This window comes from Melanerpes formicivorus, unplaced genomic scaffold (genome assembly GCF_026170545.1).
Source record: "Melanerpes formicivorus ecotype bairdi unplaced genomic scaffold, bMelFor1.0.p_v2 SCAF_67, whole genome shotgun sequence".
NCBI lineage: Eukaryota > Metazoa > Chordata > Aves > Piciformes > Picidae > Melanerpes > Melanerpes formicivorus.
In genome coordinates this window covers 1,354,719-1,370,439 of record NW_027142419.1, presented here as the reverse complement: position 1 = coordinate 1,370,439, position 15,721 = coordinate 1,354,719, and the positions used below count along the sequence as shown (strand labels likewise).

The 15,721-nt window shown below is 59.3% G+C and overlaps 1 protein-coding gene across 1 annotated transcript in view; it reads left to right on the top strand.

Annotated features, from left to right (window-relative positions):
- The window catches only part of CROCC (ciliary rootlet coiled-coil, rootletin), a 58,911-nt gene that overhangs the window by 39,337 nt on the left and 3,853 nt on the right, over positions 1–15,721 (top strand). The window contains 10 exon segments of the mRNA XM_068162718.1: positions 765–924; positions 1,991–2,158; positions 3,095–3,431; positions 4,422–4,549; positions 4,633–4,753; positions 6,234–6,391; positions 7,473–7,676; positions 8,599–9,207; positions 9,288–9,437; positions 11,651–11,779. Of these exon segments, the coding sequence (XP_068018819.1) occupies positions 765–924; positions 1,991–2,158; positions 3,095–3,431; positions 4,422–4,549; positions 4,633–4,753; positions 6,234–6,391; positions 7,473–7,676; positions 8,599–9,207; positions 9,288–9,437; positions 11,651–11,779 (2,164 nt within the window).

The window sequence follows — 15,721 nt, the reverse complement described above, 5'->3', positions numbered from 1 at the left end:
AGGGGTGGTGCAGAGCAGGGGGTGCTGCAGGTCGGGGGTGCTGCAGGGCAGGGGTGGTGCAGGGCAGGGGGGACTGGAGATCAGGGGTGCTGCAGGTCAGGGGTGGTGCAGAGCAGGGGATGCTGGAGGTCAGGGGGTGCTGCAGGTCAGGAGTGGTGCAGGTCAGGGGTGGTGCATGTCAGGGGGGACTGGAGATCAGGGGTGCTGCAGGTAGGGGGTTGCTGGAAGTCAGAGGTGGTGCAGGTCAGGGGATGCTGCAGGTCAGGGGGTGCTGGGGGGTCAGGGGGGGTGCCTGGGACAAGGGTGATGCTTGGGACAGCACAGTGCCTGAGCTGGGACTCAGAGGCAGCGCTGCAGCACCCTGGAGGGAGATGCTCTGGGTCAGGGTGCTGCTGGGAATGAGGGGATGGACATTCGAGGCTGGAGGGGAGATGGTCAGGGGTGGTGGGGACAGGGCAGGGGTGCCCAAGGTGGGAGATGCTTGGGGTGGGGCTGTGCCTTCCAGGGGGTTGCTGGGGGGGCAGAGGAGGGCTGTAGGGTGGCAGTGCTCAGGGTGGGGACCAGGAAGGGGTGCCCAGGGGTTGGCTGGGGGACACTCAGGGCTGGGGAGATGCCTCGGGTGCAATGGGGGTGGCCTGGAGCAGGGTGCTGGGGCTGGAGGTGCTGGCTCAGGACAGGCTGGCACTGGGCATCAGGAGATGCCTGGGGCCAGGGCACTGTCCGCAGGGGTGGCGGCGCCAGCCCCTTCTGCGCTCCTCCCGCAGCCTGCAGCGTGCCAGCGAGGAGAAGGAGCAGCAGGTGGCGCTGCTGGAGGACGGGCGGCTGGCAGCAGACAGGGAGGTGGCAGAGCTGCGCAGCACCCTGCGGGAGGTGGAGCGTGCCAGGCTCGATGCCCGCCGCGAGCTGCAGGAGCTGCGCCGCCAGGTCAGGAGGAGGGTGGCCAGGTGCCCACACCAGGTGCCACCATCCCCCAGCTAGGTGCCAGCACTGCCCACACCAGGTGCCACCATCCCCCAGCTAGGTGCCAGCACTGCCCACACCAGGTGCCACCATCCCCCACACAGGTGCCACCACTGCCCAGACCAGGTGCCAGCACTGCCCAGACCAGGTGCCACCATCCCCCACACAGGTGCCACCACTGCCCAGACCAGGTGCCAGCACTGCCCAGACCAGGTGCCACCATCCCCCAGCTGGGTGCCAGCACTGCCCAGACCAGGTGCCAGCACTGCCCAGACCAGGTGCCACCATCCCCCACCCAGGTGGTGCCACCACTGCCCAGACCAGGTGCCACCACTGCCCACCCAAGGTGCCACCACCCCCCGGCTAGGTGCCAGCACTGCCCAGACCAGGTGCCACAATCCCCCAGCTAGGTGCCACCACTGCCCATCCAAGGTGCCACCATCCCCCAGGTAGGTGCCACCATTCCCCAGCTAGGTGCCACCACTGCCCAGACCAGGTGCCACCATCCCCCAGGTAGGTGCCACCACTGCCCAGACCAGGTGCCAGCACTGCCCAGACCAGGTGCCACCATCCCCCACACAGGTGCCACCACTGCCCAGACCAGGTGCCAGCACTGCCCAGACCAGGTGCCACCATCCCCCACACAGGTGCCACCACTGCCCAGACCAGGTGCCACCACTGCCCAGACCAGGTGCCAGCACTGCCCAGACCAGGTGCCACCATCCCCCAGGTAGGTGCCACAATCCCCCAGCTAGGTGCCACCACTGCCCATCCAAGGTGCCACCATCCCCCAGGTAGGTGCCACCATTCCCCAGCTAGGTGCCACCACTGCCCAGACCAGGTGCCACCATCCCCCAGCTAGGTGCCACCACTGCCCAGACCAGGTGCCAGCACTGCCCAGACCAGGTGCCACCACTGCCCACCCAAGGTGCCACCATCCCCCAGCTAGGTGCCACCACTGCCCCCACCCAGGTGCCACCCTCCCCCACCCAAGGTGCCAGCAAACTCCTCCCTTCTGGTGCTGGTGCAGGTGAAGGACCTGGACAGTGAGAACAGCAAGAGGAGCAAGGAGCTGGGGGAGCTGCAGGCCAGAGTGGCCCTGGAGGAGCAGCGCGAGGAGGAGAGCCGCAGGGAAGCCTTCGGCCTCAGGCAGAAGGTGGTGGAGAGCGAGGCCGGCGTGGAGGCTGCCAGGAAGGAGGTGGGGGGTCCCCAGGGGTTCCTAAGGGTCCCCAGGGGTTCCTAAGGGTCCCCAAGAGCCCACAGCACCATGCTGCTTGGTGCTTCTCACCCCACAGTATCCTCATTGCCCCATAGCTTGGTGCCCATCACCCCACAGCCTGGTGCCCATCACCCCACAGCTTGGTACCCATCACCCCACAGCCTGGTGTCCATCACCCCATAGCTTGGTGCCCATCACCCCACAGCCTGGTGCCCATCACCCCACAGCTTGGTGCCCATAACCCCACAGCCTGGTGTCCATCACCCCACAGCTTGGTGCCCATCACCCCACAGCCTGATGCCCATCACCCCACAGCTTGGTGCCCATCACCCTGTTGCTCATCCCCTGAGTCCTTGGGTGTCCCCTGTCACCCTGCTGTTCCATCCTTTGCCACCCCACCCCCCTGCTGCTGCATCTCTTGCATCCCTGGTGTCCCACATCATTCCCTTCCTCCATCCTTGCACCCCATCACCCTGTGTCCACTGCAGCCCTGGTGTCCCCCCATTACTCCATCCCTTGCATTCTCATCACTGTATTTCTCCATCCTTGGGTGCCCCCCATCACCCCGAGTGCCCCCCATCACCCCAGGTGTCCCCCATCACCCCGAGTGCCCCCCATCACCCCGGGTGTCCCCCATCACCCCGGGTGCCCCCCATCACCCCAGGTGCCCCCATCACCCCGGGTGTCCCCCATCACCCCAGGTGCCCCCCATCACCCCGGGTGCCCCCCATCACCCCAGGTGCCCCCATCACCCCGGGTGCCCCCCATCACCCCGGGTGCCCCCCATCACCCCGTTGTTCCATCCCTGGCGTGTCTCTCCTCACCCCATTGCTCCATCCCCACCACCTCCATCCCCCCTTGCACCCCATCGCCCATTCTCTCCTGCCCATCCTCCCCCTCTCCCCCTGCCCGCAGCTCCAGCGCCTGCAGCGGCGGCTGGCGGAGGCGGAGGGCGAGTTCCGGCAGCGGGAGAAGGACCTGGCCCGCAGCTTGGAGGAGGCTCGGGGCAACGAGAAGAAGCTGCTGGCCGACGCCCGCAACCTGCAGCTGAAGGTGGAGGCGGCGCGGGAGGAGGCGGCGGAGCTGAGCCTGCGGCTGAGCGCGGCCGAGGGCAGGGCGCAGGGGCTGGAGGCCGAGCTGGCCCGCGGCGAGGCGCTGCGCAGGGCGGCCGAGACCCGCCTGGGGGGCATCCAGTCCGCCCTGCGCCGCACCATGGGCATCGGCCGCCCGCGGGCAGCCTCCCCCAGCAAGGGTGAGACGCCCTGGGGAACCCCCCCGGGGGCCTTCGGCTCTTGCTGAGGGGGAAGGGGATGTGTCCTCCTGCGGCACAGCTCGGTGTGGGGCTCCTTATGCTGCAGCCTGGGAGCCTCCCTATCCCATTGCTCCAGCCCCTGACCCCTGGGGATCCCATTGCTCCAGCCCCTGCATCCCTGGGGATCCTCCTTATCTCATTGCTCCAACACCTGCTCCCCTGGGGATCCTCCATATCCCATTGCTCCAACCCCTGCACCCCTGGCTGGGGATCCTCCATTATCCCATTGCTCCAACCCCTGCTCCCCTGGGGATCCTCCATATCCCATTGCCCCAACCCCTGCACCCCTGGCTGGGGATCCTCCATATCCCATTGCTCCAGCCCCTGCTCCCCTGGGGATCCTCCATATCCCATTGCCCCAACCCCTGCCCCCCTGGGGATCCTCCATATCCCATTGCTTCTCCATCTCTTGCACCCCTGGGGATCCTCCATATCCCATTGCTCCATCCCTAGGGTCTCCCATCACCCCATTCCTCCATCTCCTGCATCCTTGGATGTATCCCACCCCCCCCCTTGCTCCGTCTCTTCCATCTCCATCACCCCACTGCTCCATCTCCTGCATCTTTGGAGCTCTCTCACCACCCTATTGCTCCATCCCCCAGGTCCCCCCCATCCCCTCATTGCTCCATCCCTGGGGGTCCCCCCATATCCCATAGGCACATCATAGAATCATAGAATTGTCAGGGTTGGAAGGGACCTCCCAAGCCCCCTGCCCTGGGCAGGGACACCTCACACCACAGCAGGTTGCTCACAGCCACCTCCAGCCTGGCTGCAAACACCTCCAGGCAGGAGGCTTCCACCACCTCCCTGGGCAACCTGTGCCAGGCTCTCACCACCCTATCCAGTCTGAACATCGCACTGCAGGGCATCCCCCTCCCCGTTGGCTGCTGTGCCCCCCTGTCCCCGTGTCACCCAGTGTGTCCCATACAGGTGGGGGCCCCGAGGGCTCGGGGAGCCCCAGCTCAGCCCCGGAGCCCGAGGCAGGCAGCGAGCCCGAGGCGGTGCGGGCAGCCCTGAGGGACTTCCTGCGCGAGCTGCAGGATGCCCAGCGGGAGCGGGTCAGTGCCCCCCCTTCCTCTCCCCTCCCCCCCTCCCCATCCCCCCTAAAAATGCCCTCTCTCACCCCAGTTCCTCGCCCCAGGAGGAGCTGCGGGTGCAGGTGGGCAGCCTGGGCCGGCGGCTGGCAGAGGCGGAGGAGGAGCGGGACAGTGCCAGCAGCCGGGCACAGCAGCTCCAGAAGCTGCTGGCTGACAGCGAGGAAGGTAATGGGTTGGGTTTGTTGGGGTGTGGCCCCTCCCCCCTTCCCCTAGACTGTGGGGTTTGGGGTGATTTGGGGGCTTTGGGGAAACGGAGGTGGTGGTAGGGTGGTGCTGCTTGGGTCTGCTGGGTGCTTGGTGGCATTTCCCCGTGCTTGGCCCCTAAAGCCTGGGAAAGCTGGTAGTAAAACTGGTAACCCCCTGTGCAGAGCCATGACTCCCAGTGAAACTGGCAACCCCCCCTGTGCACCCCCCAGTTACACTGGTGAATGCCCTCTGCATCCCCCACAAGTCCCAGTTAAACTGGTAAAGCCCCTGTGCAGACCCCCAAATCCCAGCTGAAACTGGTAAATGTTCCCCTGCAGCCCTCATAAATCCCAGTTGAAACTGGTAAACCTCTATTGGACACTCACAAATCCCAGTTAAAGTGGTGAATGCCCCCAGGCACCCCTGGTAAGCCCCAGTAAAGGAGGTAAAACACCAGTGCAGAGCCATGAATCCCAGTTAAACTGGTAACCCACCCTGTGGAGACCCACAAATCCCAGTTAAACTGGTGAATGCCCCCAGGCACCCCTGGTAACCCCCAGTAAAGGAGGTAAAACACCAGTGCAAGAGCCATGAATCCCAGTTACACTGGTGAATGCCCTGTGCAGACCCCCAAATCCCAGCTGAAACTGGTAAATGTTCCCCTGCAGTCCTCATAAATCCCAGCTGAAACTGGTAATCCTCTATTGGACACTCACAAATCCCAGTTAAACTGGTAAATACCCCCCTGCATCCCTCATAAATCCCAGCTGAAACTGGTAAACCTCTATTGGACACTCACAAATCCCAGTTAAACTGGTAAATACCCCCCTGCATCCCTCATAAATCCCAGCTGAAACTGGTAAACCTCTATTGGACACTCACAAATCCCAGTTAAAGTGGTGAATGCCCCCAGGCACCCCTGGTAGCCCCCAGTAAAGGAGGTAAAACTCCAGTGCAGACCCACAAATCCCAGTTAAACTGGTGAATGCCCCCAGGCACCCCTGCTAAACCCCAGTAAAGGAGGTAAGACACCAGTGCAGAGCCATGAATCCCAGTTACACTGGTGAATGCCTCCCAGTATCCCTGCTAAACCCCAGTAAAGGAGGTAAAACAGCAGTGCAGACCCATAAATCCCAGTTAAACTGGTGAATGCCTCCCAGCATCCCTGGTGAACCCCAGTAAAGGAGGTAAAACACCACTGCAGAGCCACAAGTCCCAGTTAATCTGGTAACCCCCCTGTGCAGACCCACAAGCCCCAGTGCCACTGGTAAATGCCCCCCTGCATCCCTGCTAACCCCCACTGGCAGATGTCCCCAGGTGTCCTCCATAACCCCCAGTTCCAGTGGTGAAGCCCCCTTTGCATCACCATTGAACTCTGATAAATGCCCCAGTAAGCCCCTGCTGAGCACCCCCCCAGCTCCCAGTAGCCCCAGTAAGGGGTGTGCTGGTGGCATGGCAGGGCCTGGCAGCGGGCAGCGGGGCAGCAGCCAGGCCACGCTGCTGCTGCAGGAGGAGAGGCTGCGGCGGGGCGAGCAGGAGCGCAGGGCGCTGCGGGACAAGGTGGCGGCGCTGGAACGGAGCCTGCAGCACGCTGAGGGCGAGAGGAGAGCTGCCCAGGTGGGGCTCACCGTGAGGGAGGGGCAAGGCAGAGAGCCACAGGACTCCTTGGGGTGGGAAAGGCCTCTGAGGGCATCCGGTCCAAGCAGCAAGCCGACACCACCATGGCCGCAAGTGCCTGGAGCACCCCCTGGGACGGGGACTCCACCACCTCCCTGGGCAGCCTGTGCCAGTGCCTGACCACTCTTGCAAGAAAGAAATCTTTCCTAATCTCCAACCTAAACCTCTCCTGGGCCAACCTGAGGCCATTTCCTCTTCTCCTATCTCTTGTTCCTGGGAGAAGAGACCAAGCCCCACCCAGCTCCAACCTCCTTTCATCAGGGAGTTGTAGAGAGCCAGAAGGTCTCCCCTCAGCCTCCAGGCTCAACACCCCGAGGTCCCTCAGCTGCTCCTCCCCAGCCCTGTTCTCCAGACCCTTCCCCAGCTTCCCTGCCCTTCTCTGGACCTGCTCCAGCCCTCAATGTCCTTCTTGGAGTGAGGAGCCCAAAACTGACCCAATACTCAAGGTGTGGCCTCAGCAGTGCCCAGTCCAGGAGCATGATCCCTGCCCTAGTTGTGTTTGCCACACTCTTGCTGATTCAGGACAGGCTGCTGGTGACTTTCTTGGCCACCTGGGCACCCCCTGGCTGATCTTCAGCTGCTGTCAACCAACACCCCCAGGTCCTTTTCTGCTGGGCAGTTGCCTGCCACTCTGCCCCAGACCTGGAGTGTTCATGGGGTTGTTGTGACCCAAGAGCAGGACTCAGCCCTTGCCCTTGTTGAACCTCATCCTATTGGCCTCAGCCCATGGATCCAGCCTGGCCAGATCCCTCCTTAGAGTCTCTCCCAGCTGCAAACTGAGGGTACCTCGATCCCCATGTCCAGATCATTGATAAAGATACTGAAGAGCCCTGTCCCTAGCACTGAGCCCTGGGGAACACCACCTGTGATTGGCCACCAGCTGGAGTCAGCTCCATTCCCCCAGCTCTCTTTGGGCCCAGGTTTTCACCCGGCCAAGCATCCACCCATCCATGCCACGAGCAGCCCAGTCCTGCCCCCGGCCCTACCCTCATGCCCACGGCAGCCTGCTGGTGCCTTGCAGGAGAGGCTGAGCGCGGTGCGAGCCAGCGAGGCCGAGCTGGAGGCTGCCAAGCGGCGTCTGGAGGCGGCGGAGAGCCGCAGCTGCCGCCTGGAGCTGCAGCATAGGGTGCTGGAGGGAGAGCTGCAGCGGGCGCGGGCGGCACTGGGCGAGCGGCAGGCGGAGGCGCGGGCGATGCAAGACAGAGCTGAGCTGCTCCAGAAGCAGGTAATGGCACCAAGCCCTCTGAGCCTCCATCACCTGCCCCGGAGGTGCCCAGGGCTAGGCTGATTCCCCTTCTGGGCCCTCGCTCCAAGAAGGACATGGAGGGACTGGAGCAGGGCCAGAGAAGGGCAAGGAAGCTGGGGAAGGATCAGCAGTAGTGTGACCAACAGGAGCAGGGCAGGGATTGTCCTCAGGGACTGGGCACTGGTGAGGCCACAGCTTGAGTCCCAGGCTCAGTTCTGGGTCCCTCATTCCAAGAAGGACATTGAGGGCTGGAGCAGGTCCAGAGAAGGGCGAGGAAGCTGGGGAAGGGTCTGGAGAACAGGGCTGGGGAGGAACAGCTGAGGGAACTGGGGGTGTTGAGCCTGGAGAAGGGGAGGCTGAGGGGAGAGCTTCTGGCTCTCTACAGCTCCTTGAAAGGAGGCTGGAGCCAGGTAGGGATTGGTCTCTTCTCCCTAGCATCAGGTGATAAAAATGAGAGGAAAAGGCCTGAAGTTGCCCCAGGGGAGGTTTAGCTGGACAAGAGGAACAATTTGTGTCCTGCAAGAGTGGTCAGGGATTGGAACAGGCTGCCCAGGGAGGTGCTCAAGACACTTGTGGCCTTGGCACTTTGGGACATGGTTTAGTGGCCATGGTGCTGTTGATGGTTAGACTCAATGGTCTTAGAGACCTTTTCCCATCTCTGATTCTCTGGAGCAGCTGAGCATGGCCTGAACCCCCTTAACACCCTCCCCAACCCCCCTCTTCTTGCTTTGGACCTTCTCCTGATTCTGTTGAATTTTGCTGTAGTTTCTGGGCTGTAGCAAGCAGCAAGCAACAAACAAGCTGCCTGCTGGGGACTGAGCCAGCGAGCACGGCGTCAATCCTCCTTACTTGGGGTTCTCAACGTTTCTCTTTCATTTCCCTGCCTGTTCTCGGGGTCCAGCTGAGCGCCAGCGAGCAGCGGGCCGGGGGCTTGCAGCTGGCGACGGAGCGGCTGAGCGCGGCGCTGGCCGGGGTCGGCTCCAGGGGCGATGCTCCGAGCGCGGCGCTGTCAGGGATCGGCTCCAGGGGCGATGCTCCGAGCGCGGTGCTGGCCGGAATCGGCTCCAGGGGCGATGCTCCGAGCGCGGTGCTGGCCGGGGTCGGCTCCAGGGGCGATGCTCCGAGCGCGGCGCTGGCCGGGGTCGGCTCCAGGGGCGATGCTCCGAGCGCGGCGCTGGCCGGGGTCGGCTCCAGGGGCGATGCTCCGAGCGCAGCGCTGGCCGGAATCGGCTCCAGGGGCGATGCTCCGAGCGCGGCGCTGGCCGGAATCGGCTCCAGGGGCGATGCTCCGAGCGCGGCGCTGGCCGGAATCGGCTCCAGGGGCGATGCTCCGAGCGCGGCGCTGGCCGGAATCGGCTCCAGGGGCGATGCTCCGAGCGCGGCGCTGGCCGGGGGCGGTTCCAAGGGCGATGCTCCGAGTCCGGCGGTGCCGGCGGCCGATGGCCACCAGCGGTTGCTGCAGCTCCAGAGCGCCCTGACCGCCGGCGAGCAAGACCGCCGTGCGCTGCAGGTGGGGGCGAGCGCCCTAGGGTGGCTGGGGTGACACTAGGGTACACCCGTGGGGTCACCACGGATGTTCTTTGCCCCCAGGAGGGGCTGGACGTGGCCCGGCGGGCGCTGGCGGAGGCGCGGGAGGAGAAGGCAGCGCTGCGGGAGCAGCTGCAGGCGCTGCGGGGGGAGCAGGAGGCCCTGCAGCGCAGCAAGGACGAGCTGGAGGCGCAGGGTCGGCAGCAGAAGGAGGTGAGTGGGAACTTCTTGACTGTGAGGGTCCCAGAGGCCTGGAGCAGGCTGCCCAGAGAGGTTGTGGAGTCTCCTCTGGAGCCTTTCCAGCCCCATCTGGAAGTCTTCCTGTGTGACCTGAGCTGGAGTCTGTGCTCCTGCTCTGGCAGGGGGGGTTGGACTGGATGATCTCTATAGGTCCCTTCCAACCCCTAACCTCCTGTGATCTGTGATTCTGTGTGATCCTGTGAGGCCAGGGGAAGTGCAGCCCATGCCAGTGGGTAGTGGTGGTGGCACTCCCAAAATTCACCCTCCTTGGTCCCCATGCAGCACCCTTTGCCTGTACCATGAAGTGTATTTTCCCCCCATGGCACCCTGTGGCCCCCATGTAACACCAGCACCCTTCTGACCCCCTCCATGCAGCACTTCATTGCCCCTGTGCAGCTCCCTACAGCCTCTTGTACCCTCCAGCACCCTGTTCATCCCATGTAGCACCCTGCACACCTTTCCCCTCCTTGCAGCATCCTTTGCTTCTCCCTTCCCAACTTGGTATCACCCTATGGACCCCCATATAGGCCAAGCACCCTCTTGCCCCCATACAGTCCCCTGCACCCTCTTGCCCCCACAGGAACCTCATTGTCTCCATGCATCACTCTATTGCCCAGCCTCTCCCTTGTCCAACCCTAGGGACTGCCCCCATGCAACCCCAGCACCCTCTTGCCCACCCTGACCCACATCCTATTGCCTCCATGCAGCCCCTTGCACCTTTCCCTCCCCACAGAGCACCTTACAGCCCCCATGTAACACCAGCAGCCTCTTGCCCCCCTTGCCCTACACTATAGCCTCAGCACCTTCTTGCTCCCCATGCCTCCTGTACCCTTTAACTTCTTCCTGCAGCACCCTAGAGCCCTCCTGCACCCTCTTAACCACTTCTCTTAGCACCCTATAGACAGCCCCAGCACCCTCTTGCTTCCTCCTGCAGCACCTTTCTCACCTTCCCAGTACCGTCCTGTTGTCCCTATGGAACACCAGCACCCTACAGCCCCCAGTGCAGCCCCTGCACCCTTTCCCACCCCCTATAGTCTCCATACAGCCCCAGCACCCTCTTTGCCCCAGCACCCTCTTGCCCCTCCATACAGCCCCAGCACCCTCTTTGCCCCAACACCCTCTTGCCCCTCCATACAGCCCCAGCACCCTCTTTGCCCCAACACCCTCTTGCCCCTCCATACAGCCCCAGCACCCTCTTTGCCCCAACACCCTCTTGCCCCTCCATACAGCCCCAGCACCCTCTTTGCCCCAGCACCCTGTAGCTCCCATACAGCCCCAGCACCCTCTTTGCCCCAGCACCCTGTAGCCCTCACACACCGCCCAGCACCTTGTAGCCCCCACACAGCCCCAGCATCCTGAAGTCTCCATAGAGCCCCAGCACCCTCTTTGCCCCAGCACCCTTAGGCCCCATACAGCCCCAGCACCCTCTTTGCCCCAGCACCCATTTTGCCCCAGCACCCTGTAGCCCTCATACACCCCCAGCACCCTCTTTGCCCCAGCACCCATTTTGCCCCAGCACCCATTTTGCCCCAGCACCCTTAGCCCCCATACACCCCCAGCACCCTCTTTGCCCCAGCACCCATTTTGCCCCAGCACCCTTAGCCCCTATACAGCCCCAGCACCCTGTAGCCCACATACACCCCCAGCACCCTCTTTGCCCCAGCACCCTGTAGCCCTCATACACCCCCAGCACCCTCTTTGCCCCAGCACCCATTTTGCCCCAGCACCCTTAGCCCCATACAGCCCCAGCACCCTGTAGCCCACATACAGCCCCAGCACCCATTTTGCCTCAGCACCCTTAGCCCCCATACAGCCCCAGCACCCTCTTTGCCCCAGCACCTTGTAGCCCCCACACAGCCCCAGCACCCATTTTGCCCCAGCACCCTTAGCCCCCATACAGCCCCAGCACCCATTTTGCCCCAGCACCCTGTATCCCCCATACAGGCCCAGCACCCTCTTTGCCCCAGCACCCTCTTTGCCCCAGCACCCTCTTTGCCCCAGCACCCTTAGCCCCCACACAGCCCCAGCACCTTCTTTATCTTAGCTCACATATAGCCCCAGCAGCCTGTAGCCCCCCCCCCCAGCCCCAGCACCCACTTTGCCCCAGCACCCTGCAGGCCCCACAGAGCCCCAGCCCCCTGCGTGCCCCTGGCCCCCCGTGGCAGTGCTGACACGGGTGGGCACAGGGCTTGCAGCAGCAGGTGCTGAGCCTGCAGCGGGCACTGGCGCGGGCGCAGGGCGAGCAGAGGGCAGCCCAGCGCCTGGCCCTGCGCCTGGAGAAGGACCACAGCGCCCTCAGGAGCACCCTGGGCAAGGTGAGCGGGGCTTGGGGGGCACCCTTGGCTGCTGTGGGGATAGCCTGGGCACAGCAGGGCAGTGGGGTTGGCACTCCCTGGGGGTCAGGCCTGGAGCGGGCTCCAAAAGCAGCCCGGTGGTAGGGCTGAGCTTGGCCAAGCACAGTGCATGGGTCTGGAGTCTAAATGCACTGAAACAGATCACCTGGATCTGCCCAGCTGCAAGGTGTAGGCACTTTTAGCTGCTTTATTTCCTGAGGGGGTGGTTATGTGGCAATTTGTACTTCAGGCACAGAGTAGCTGCTGTGTTTTCTGCTTTAGGTGCATTTTAGCTGCTGTACTTCCTGCTTCAGGCCCTTATCAGCTGCTGTACTTAATCTACAGCTGCTGTATTTAACCTATAGCTGCTGTATCCAACCTATAGATGCTGTATTTTGTACTTTAGGTGCATTTTAGCTGCTGTGTTTCCTGCTTCAGGCACTTATCAGCTGCTGCATTTAATCTACAGCTGCTCTATTCAACCTATAGCTGCTGTATTTTGTATTTTAGGTGTATTTTAGCTGCTGTGTTTTCTACTTCAGGCACTTATCAGCTGCTGTATTTAATCTCCAGCTGCTGTATTTAACCTATAGCTGCTTTATTCAACCTATAGCTGCTGTATTTTGTACTTAAAGTACATTTTAGCTGCTGTGTTTTCTACTTTGGGTGCATTTTAGCTGCTGTGTTTTCTACTTCAGGCACTTATCAGCTGCTGTACTTAATCTACAGCTGCTGTATTTAACCTATAGCTGCTGTATTTAACCTATGGCTGCTGTATTTATTCTATAGCTGCTGTATTTTGCACTTTAACTACATTTTAGCTGCTGTATTTTCTACTTCAGGCACTTATCAGCTGTTGCATTTAATCTGCAGCTGCTGTATTTAATCTACAGCTGCTGTATTTAACCCATAGCTGCTGTGTTTTGTACTTTAGGTGCATTTTAGCTGCTGTGTTTTGTACTTTAGGTGCATTTTAGCTGCTGTGTTTTCTACTTTAGGTGCATTTTAGCTGCTGTATTTCCTGCTTCAGGCACTTAGCTGCTGTATTTAATCTGCAGCTGCTGTATTTAACCTATAGCTGCTGTGTTTTGTACTTTAGGTGCATTTTAGCTGCTGTGTTTTCTACTTCAGGCACTTATCAGCTGCTGTATTTAACCTACAGCTGCAGTATTCAACCTATAGCTGCTGTATTTTGTACTTCAGGTGCATTTTAGCTGCTGTATTTCCTGCTTCAGGCACTTATCAGCTGCTGTATTTAATCTGCAGCTGCTGTATTTATTCTATAGCTGCTGTATTTTGCACTTTAACTACATTTTAGCTGCTGTATTTTCTACTTCAGGCACTTATCAGCTGCTGTACTTAATCTACAGCTGCTGTATTTCACCTATAGCTGCTGTATTTTGTACTTTAGGTGCATTTTAGCTGCTGTATTTCCTATTTTAGGTGCATTTTAGCTGTTGTATTTCCTGCTTCAGGCACTTATCAGCTGCTGTACTTAAACTATAGCTGCTGTATTTAATCTGCAGCTGCTGTATTTAATCTGCAGCTGCTGTATTTAACCTATAGCTGCTGTATTCAACCTATAGCTGCTGTATTTTGTACTTAAAGTACATTTTAGCTGCTGTATTTTCTACTTTAGGTGCATTTTAGCTGCTGTATTTCCTGCTTCAGGCACTTATCAGCTGCTGTATTTAATCTGCAGCTGCTGTTATTTAACCTATAGCTGCTGTACTTTGTGCTTTAGGTGCATTTTAGCTGCTGTATTTCCTGCTTCAGGCACTTATCAGCTGCTGTATTTAATCTGCAGCTGCTGTATTTAACCTATAGCTGCTGTATTCAACCTATAGCTGCTGTATTTTGTACTTAAAGTACATTTTAGCTGCTGTATTTTCTACTTTAGGTGCATTTTAGCTGCTGTGTTTCCTGCTTCAGGCACTTATCAGCTGCTGTATTTAATCTACAGCTGCTGTATTTAACCTATAGCTGCTGTATTCAACCTATAGCTGCTGTATTTTGTACTTAAAGTACATTTTAGCTGCTGTATTTTCTACTTTAGGTGCATTTTAGCTGCTGTGTTTCCTGCTTCAGGCACTTATCAGCTGCTGTATTTAATCTACAGCTGCTGTATTTAACCTATAGCTGCTGTATTTATTCTATAGCTGCTGTGTTTTGCACTTTAACTACATTTTAGCTGCTGTATTTTCTACTTCAGGCCCTTATTGGCTGCTGTATTTATTCTAGAGCTGCTGCATTTCATCTGTAGCTGCTGGATCTTCTATTTTCCACCTCCATTTTCTCCTCTGTTTCTTATTTTCTCCTATATTTCACCCTTTACATCTCTACTGCCTGCTGTATTCTGTGTTTAATCTTCATCCTGCATTTCCTGTTTCCTGTATTTTCTATTTTCCCATCTGGATTTTCTGGACTTCAGCAAGGCCTTTGTCACCATCCCCCACAGCAAACTCCTGGCCAAGCTGTCAGCCCCTGGCTGGGACAGCAGCTCTCTGAGCTGGGTTAGGAACTGGCTGGAGGCTGAGCCCAGAGAGTGGTGGGGAATGGTGCCACAGCCAGCTGGCAGCCAGGCACCAGTGGTGTGCCCCAGGGATCAGTGCTGGGCCCCAGCCTCTTCAATATCTTTATTGATGACCTGGAGGAGGGCAATGAGTCCATCAGCAGTGAGTTTGCAGATGACACCAAGCTGGGGGCAGGAGTTGATCTGTTAGAGGCCAGAAGGGCTCTGCAGAGAGACCTTGCCAGGCTGGGCAGATGGGCAGAGGCCAACAGGATGGCACTGAACAAGTCCAAGTGCCAGGGGCTGCACTTTGGCCACAACAACCCCAGGCAGTGCTACAGGCTGGGGGCAGAGTGGCTGAGAGCAGCCAGGCAGAGAGGGACATGGGGGGAATGGTGGACAGCAGCTGAACAGGAGCCAGCAGGGTGCCCAGGTGGCCAAGAAGGCCAAGGGCATCCTGGCCTGCATCAGGAAGAGTGTGGCCAGCAGGAGCAGGGAAGTCCTTGTGCCCTGTGCTCAGCACTGCTCAGGCCACCTGGAGTCCTGTGTCCAGTTCTGGGCTCCTCAGTTTAAGAAGGACATTGAGAGACTTGAAGGTGTCCAGAGAAGGGCAAGGAGGCTGGGGAGGGGTCTGGAGCACAGCCCTGTGAGGAGAGGCTGAGGGAGCTGGGGTTGCTTAGCCTGGAGAAGAGGAGGCTCAGGGGAGACCTTCTTGCTCTCTGCAACTCCCTGAAGGGAGGTTGTAGACAGGTGGGGGTTGGTCTCTTCTCGCAGGCAGGCAGCCAGCCCCAGAACAAGAGGACACAGTCTCAAGCTGTGCCAGGGGAGGTTTAGGTTGGAGGTTAGGAAGAAATTCTTCCCAGCAAGAGAGATTGGCCATGGGAATGTGGTGGAGTCCCCATCCCTGGAGGTGTTCAGGAGGGGCTTGGATGTGGCACTTGGAGCCATGGTTTAGCTGTCAGGAGGTGTTGGGTGGCAGCTTGGACTTGCTGATCTCTGAGGTCTTTTCCAACCTAATTGGTTCTATGCCCTACAGTTTCTTCTCTGTTCCATATTTTCTCCTTTTCCATCTCTGTAACCTGCTGCATTTTGTGTTCAGTCTTTATTGTCTTCTCCCTTTCCTATCTACCTCCTGTATTTTCCATTTTCCACCCACATTTTCTCCTCTGTTTCCCATTTTCCACTGGATTTCATCCTTTACATCTCTGTTTCCTACTGTGTTTTGTATTTAGTGGTTATTATCTGCTACACTTCCTCTCTTCTCTCCTGTATTTTCTCTTTTCCTTGATGATCTGCCACCTTTCATGCACACACCTGCTTTTAGTTTCTACACCTCACCTGCTAGATTCCCTATTTTATAGCTCTCCTCTCTTTTTGATCTACCTCTGCTGTGTTTTCCACTTCAGATCTCC